General features: G+C 38.1%; 2 protein-coding genes across 3 annotated transcripts in view; one reads left to right on the top strand and one right to left on the bottom strand.

Moving 5' to 3' along the window:
* The window catches only part of sgip1b (SH3GL interacting endocytic adaptor 1b), a 23,805-nt gene extending 23,180 nt beyond the window's left edge, over positions 1-625 (bottom strand). The window contains exon 1 of the mRNA XM_058396041.1: positions 271-625. Within this exon, the coding sequence (XP_058252024.1) occupies positions 271-280 (10 nt within the window). The 5' untranslated portion in view covers positions 281-625. The remainder of the gene's footprint in view (positions 1-270) is intronic.
* A 1,072-nt stretch (positions 626-1,697) lies between these two features.
* Positions 1,698-4,977, top strand: si:ch211-107p11.3 (GT1 domain-containing protein). Of its 2 annotated transcripts, none has more exons than XM_058395340.1 (7): positions 1,698-2,063; positions 2,962-3,032; positions 3,108-3,278; positions 3,356-3,426; positions 4,084-4,140; positions 4,261-4,326; positions 4,439-4,977. In XM_058395340.1, exons 1-7 carry the CDS (start codon positions 1,903-1,905, stop codon positions 4,562-4,564), a joined length of 723 nt encoding a protein of 240 aa, XP_058251323.1. In that variant the 5' UTR covers positions 1,698-1,902; the 3' UTR covers positions 4,565-4,977. The 2 variants fall into 2 exon arrangements, with proteins under 2 accessions (XP_058251323.1, XP_058251324.1); XM_058395341.1 differs by having other exon boundaries at positions 2,962-3,029.
* Positions 4,978-6,495: the final 1,518 nt, after the last annotated feature.

Here is a 6,495-nt window from a genome sequence, read left to right on the forward strand (position 1 = left end):
TTCTTTAGAATCAGAATAATTCTATCTTCTGGTCCCTGATCCCTCCTTTCCTGAAGATTTTGGTGTGTTTCCTGTGTTCAGACACCTGACCCGAGTCACCAGCTCATTCACACACCCTTGACGAGGTTGTGAAACGCGTGCGTTAGAAATAAGGCGTAAAGAACTGGAGCAGGACTGGGGAAAGGTGTGGTGGAGAAATGAACAGAGGTGGTGTTGAAGATGAGGGTTTTCTAGAGAATGACATGAAGGTTAAAAGCAGCATCGTTTCACCTTCCATCATGGTTGCAGCAGCTTCTCATTCCACCGGAGCGACGCACGCACGCGCATAAAACCCACACCGAGCAGGATTTCCGTCCCGTCTTTCTCCTCTCCTCCTGTCCTCCTCTCCTCCTGTCCAGTCGCTCAGGCAGCATCCACACACGCCATCACCATATCCCTCTGACCGAGGAGCCGCTCAGCGTCACCGTGATGATGATGATGATGATGACGAGGATGCTGAGGAAAGAGAAGCCAGGACAGGACAGGACAGCACACACACACACACACACACACACACACAGATTGAAACACGTCCCAAATTTATCCAGTTGACATACGAAGTGCGCTAGATAGGGAGCAGAAGGCATTATTTTATACCCTATGTAGTGCGCATGTGCAGGAAGCCTCATGTTTGCCTTGACGGATTAACAAACCCGACTGTCACACTAGCGCCGCCTAGAGGCTGATAATAATAATAATAATAATAATAATTACAATAACAAATATTTCTAGTATTGTAGTTAATAAGAAATAAGTATAAAAGTCACATTTATATTTATATTTGTATTTGTCTCATATAAAATTATGTATTTCTTTTAGATAATTGTAGATCTATCTAGCAACAAACCAGTATTTATTTATTTATTTATTTTTTTTTACACATGTATGTATTTATTTGCATATTTATTTATTTATTTATTTACATATTTATTTATTTATTTATTTATTTTGCATTAAATTGCATTTGATTAAAGATCATTGTAGGAAGTATCTGCATTTCTTCCTTGTGTTTGTTATTATCACTACATTTTATATAGAAAATTAAAATAATGTAAAAAAAATCGTAGCTTTCTGTATATATATATATATATATATATATATATATAATCTTTTTAGATGTATATACAGTTATTATATAAATGATTCCTTATTCCAGTGTCCAATATTCTACACTTTGCCTAATAAATAAATGAGCAAAATAAATCAATATGATAATAATAAAGAAAAAAAAGGTCAATTAACCAAAATTGTATTGATTTATTTTTGTCATTAACTCATCTGGTCATCTGGTTATCCGTATTAGATTTGATGACGTCAAACTCTGGCGTGTTTTATTCTATCTTTTGGTCACGTGGGCCTAGTCTCGAATGACTTCTCCTCCCTTTATAGGTGCACTGCATTATGTCCTAGAAGTACAAGATAATGATGTAGTGCACACGAATTCCTACTACTGGGATGTGATGTCTTTATGGACAATTCCAGAATGGTTTGAGGATTTAATAATGGGATTTTATAGCTAAGTTATCCTGCTTAGAACCGCAAGAAGCGTTGGGGTTGCTTGTTGCCATGGTTACACTGAAACAGTATACTTCCGTACTACATGCTTTGCACAGTACGCATGCGCCATTCTAGTGTATAGTTTCATATGGTGGGATGTTCAGTGCGCTAGGATGCGGCTTTCGCGTGTCTCGACATGGCGGACGGCAAATCGACTGCGCATGCGCGCAGGGATGCCTTAATTCGGGTTAATCGCGTTTAGCCGGATAGTGTTAGCAAGATGTATAAATTCCGCCTCAGTTAATCCAGAAGGTTTATGCCTGGAAAAAAAACAATGTGAAAATAAAGTGTGTAAAGCACTGAGCCATGGCCAGAGAAAGAGCAGCTTTCTTCAGCCCGTTCGAGCAGGAGATCATCCTGAAGACTTTTGAGGAGTACAAAGCCATCATCACGGCCAAGTGTAACACCGCTGCTGCGGCCAAAGCCCGCGTGGAAGCCTGGCAGAAAATAGCCGACAGGTTAAATCAGTAAGTTTTCACCGTGTTTTATTGGAGTTAGGGCTGATCTGAAAACCTCTGAAATAACGGTGCAGAAATCATGATGATCTAAAACCAATCCAGATCAATATGATGGTTTGTGGTGTGTGTGTGTGTGTGTGTGTGATGAAAGTTAATTCGGGAACATCACGATAAATAAAGTTGGAAATCATTTCTAAAAGTAGAAATAAAGTAACAAGGAACACGGGTGCTAATTAAGTGATGGCTTTTATCCCTTTAGTTCATGCGTAAATATAAATAAACACTTTTACCTTCTAATAGTAAGAAATGCTGTTGCTAGGCAACAGTGAAACACGTACACCACAGACTAAGCTAACTTTTACGGAAACTAACAAACAAACAAAACACGAATAAGCTATTCCGGACATTTACAACTAAAACCAGCTGTTAACATCTGTTTCTAAAAGTTTTGCCCAGTCCCAGCATCTCTAGGCTGCGGAGTAGTGTTGCTAGGCAACCGTCCATCACCGTGATTTTATACTAGCTAACGATTTTTATTCTAACACAACTACAGTGTTATACAGAACAATGAATAACCTTCGAAAATAAGACATAAACAAGCAGAAACATCAGTATTTCTCTCAGATGTGTTGGAAAAATTGCTAAGAAAATGCTTGTTATGACTAAAAACATTATAATTACGTTATAATTGCACTTAGCATCAACGGCTAACTAATTGTTCCTGTCATGAAGTGTGAGTTACCAAGAAAAAAGAAGCTTTTTATGACTAAACATACACTTAGTGCCAATACATTTTACAGTTTGTGAAGTTGAGAATGTTCGGGTTGTTGAGGTTGATAAGTTAATTATTGTGAAATTCACATTAGCTTTTTATTAACTTTCTTTTTCTTTTTCTTTTTTTTTTCAGTGCCAACCCTAACAACATAAAGCGTACCTGGCAGCAGGTCAAAATTAAATATAAAAACATTGTGCAATGTGGTAAGTGTGTCCAGTCTGTTTTTTGCACTGTGCTATCTGACAGCTATTATGAAACGTAGGCTCTGATTCGTTTAGCGAACAGGAAACGGAAGCAGAAGTTTGGTGAAGGATTAGCGACGAGTGGGTTTTCACCCGCCGAAGAGGTGGCGCTTTGGCAGATCCGAGGACGGCCGGTGATAGACGGGACCCTTTTGGGCCTTTCCTCTGAGCAGACCGGCGTCGGTGTTGGCAGACCCGTAGCTACAGGTATTTTATTGTTGAGAACTTTTCCCATCATATAATCATAAATATGTCATTATATATCATTATGGAACGTTTTGCAGAACCAGAAAGCTCTGCAGCTCTTATACAGACCGTGCCCACCATTCTCGATTGTGCAGAAGAGCCGGCTGAGGTAAGACGATGTGTTTGTGACATTTACAACTTTTCTTTACCTGAAATAACTCTATATTGATAATTCTATAATATTGCAGTTCCTCTCACAGGCAGCAGAGGGCGCATTTCTTCTTTAATGGACATTTTATATTGAATATGTTATTTGTTCTAAATTATTCTGTAGTGCAGTATTATTATTATTATTTATCGAATATATTCATTAAATCCCAAGTGAAATCAGTCAGATATTCTGCTGTTCCTCTCAAACTCTGTCAGGTTTCTTCAGAGATGTTTAACCAGGTTGAAGAGCATCTCCAAGTCTCACACCACCACCATCAAGCTTCAGGATAAAAAAAAAGGCCAGGTGATGAGTGGTGCCTGGGGTTCTCCAGATATATTACTTGGTATTCGAGGGTCAAAGATTTAAATCCATAGTGTCATGTTTCTCAAAGACTTACATGAATGTTTGATTAGTGGATACCTGTAGCTGGTTGTTCCACACATGATCCCCAGGATCTCATTCACCTTCCTGATCGACTCTGAGCTCCCAGTTTACTCTGTGAGGTCCTTCCTTCTAAGAAGGATGTGGACTGAGTAATAAAAGATTGAAAAAGAATTCTCACTAATGTCTTTTGGGAAGAAAGAACTGACTGGAATTCGCTTTTTCTTTTGGCAGCACTCTGACTCAGAACACGACGAGAAGAACATTGTGGTGTGTTCTCATCCAGAAGAGGTAACCTGTCCTCTATAACAGGATCATCTGTGGACAAGAGTGTCCTTATAGACATGTATGCTGTGTAGAGAAGTAAAGAGCGAGTATAGTATACAGTCTGGACTCTTATTCCATGTGCAGGGGACTGAAGCGTACACAAGTCAGGAAGATCCTGGACCTTCTGGACCTGCTGATGGAGATGGAGAGGCGAGTCCTTCTTTAAAAGATCTGTATTTATTGATTATTTATTACAGTTTGTACAGTCCCAGCAGCGCTCCTGCAGTACTGTATGATGAGTTGTGGAAGTTTTTATCCGCAGAGAGACGAGGATGTGACGGCGCTCTATAAACGTTACCTCAGACAGGAAATCGCTTACCGGCAACTGAAGATGAAGAAGCTCGAGAAGGAGATCCAGCTGCTCGATAAACAGCTGGATGTGAGTTAGGTCAGTCAGCTGGTTGTCAGTAGGACTGAAATGAAATGAACTTTGTGTCAGAGATACTAAGTGTTTAAACAACCAGTTCGATTCAAAATGGCCGCCTCGTATAAGAGACTCCTCCAGTCCAGCAGACACGGACCTGGCTTTGTGTGACCGTTCCTCGAGCCTCGCCGAGATGGCCGCCATGTGCACAGACTTCTCTAGAAAGACCTTATCAATAGCACTGGTCATAAAGTGTTTAGATTTGTCTTCTAGGCATTGTTTGAGTCGTTCGTCTGTAGATGATTCACGTTAAATTATATATTTTAAATGACATGTTTTATTCTTATTTAATATTTTATTCTTATTTTCCTTTTTTTATTTATTTTTTTTTTTTTAAATTTCCTGTTCCTTTTTGTTAGTCCCTTTTTTCATTTTGATGTAGGTTTTTTATTTTTATTTGTTTTTAAATTTCCTCTTTCTTGTTTTAAATGAAATTTTATCCCGTTTTCATTTCCTTTTTTCTTTAAATGTTTTTTATTTTTTATTTTAATTATATAATAATATATAATAAAAGATTTAATTTTAAATATTTTTTAAAAATATTTTTTATATTTTAATTATGAAATATAATCATAATAGTTTTCATTTTGGTAATTTATTTTTTGTTTCTTTACCCATCCATTCCTTTTCATTTTTTTCTCATGTACTTTGCTCTTTTCCTTATTTATTTATTTATTGCTTTACTTCTTTTTTTTTTAAATTTTCTTTGTGAAAAGCCTACAATTTTATTTATTTATAATTATTTTATTAATTTTTTTTATGAGTGCAACCTTAGAGACGCTGAATTAATTCTGTTCATAAATTCCAAGTGGTGTGTGTGTGTGTGTGTGTGTGTGTGTTATTTTTGTAGCCACATGGCTGTGCTGTTTGTCTTTCACACTCTGCCTTCACACCTCCTCACACCGTCTCTGAGATCAGCTCGAGTTCATCTCTGATCCTGAGGAGTTACTGCTCAAAGTCAGAAAAACAAAGAGCAAAAACTCTACATTTCTAATAAAATCAGTCAGGTAGGATCTGGAGGCAACATGCAGAGAGACTTTATTTATACTCCCCTGAGCAGTTGAGGGGTTAAGGGCCTCGCTCAGGGGCCCGCAGCAGCAGCTTGCTAGTGCTGGGATTTGAACTCAACCTTCTCATCAGATTTTCTTCAGTATTTCGTTACATCACTGAGAGAAAGCAACCTGTTTTGGAAAATAGCCACATGCTGTTGTGTATAGGTGTGTGTGTGTGTGTGTGTGTGTGTGGGGCGATTGTTTACAATCAGAAAGATGACCTGATTAAATATATTCGGAGGAAAGGCCACCTCCTGTATACACAAGTTGGCAGATGGTCATGATTATCTAGCTAGCATGATTGACAGGTGAGAGGAACCCGGTAACTCCGCCCCCTCCCTCAGAATGGACAGTTGTGTTGTCTTAGACTCCTGCTCCATGATAGCTAAGATGTTATTACATTAATATTTAGGGGTCCAAGGTCCAAGTCAGCTCAGACTGGGTGTGTTCTGTTGATTGTGGGTGGTGTGAGGAGGAGGAGTTACTGTTACTACCCCAATGTAGATTAGTTTCCTATAACCGCTAGGAGATAGGTAGATAGACAGACAGACAGACAGATAGATAGATAGATAGATAGATAGATAGATAGACAGATAGACAGATAGATAGATAGATAGATAGATAGATAGATAGATAGATAGATAGATAGATAGATAGATAGATAGATAGACAGATAGATAGATAGATAGGTAGATAGGTAGATAGACAGACAGACAGACAGATAGATAGATAGATAGATAGACAGATTGATTGATTGCTTGATATACAGACAGATAGATAGATAGATAGATAGATAGATAGATAGATAGACAGATAGATTGATTGACAGACAGACAGACAGAC

This window comes from Hemibagrus wyckioides, linkage group LG07 (genome assembly GCF_019097595.1).
Source record: "Hemibagrus wyckioides isolate EC202008001 linkage group LG07, SWU_Hwy_1.0, whole genome shotgun sequence".
NCBI classification, from domain to species: Eukaryota; Metazoa; Chordata; class Actinopteri; order Siluriformes; family Bagridae; genus Hemibagrus; species Hemibagrus wyckioides.

What these genes read in the sequence shown, in the direction of transcription:
- si:ch211-107p11.3 (XM_058395340.1), top strand. Translation starts at nt 1,903, where the DNA reads ATGGCCAGAGAAAGAGCAGCTTTCTTCAGCCCGTTCGAGCAGGAGATC. An exon ending in ATAGCCGACAGGTTAAATCA is followed by an intron (nt 2,064 to 2,961) that starts GTAAGTTTTCAC and finishes TTTTTTTTTCAG; the next exon opens with TGCCAACCCTAACAACATAA. An exon ending in TGGCAGACCCGTAGCTACAG is followed by an intron (nt 3,279 to 3,355) that starts GTATTTTATTGT and finishes AACGTTTTGCAG; the next exon opens with AACCAGAAAGCTCTGCAGCT.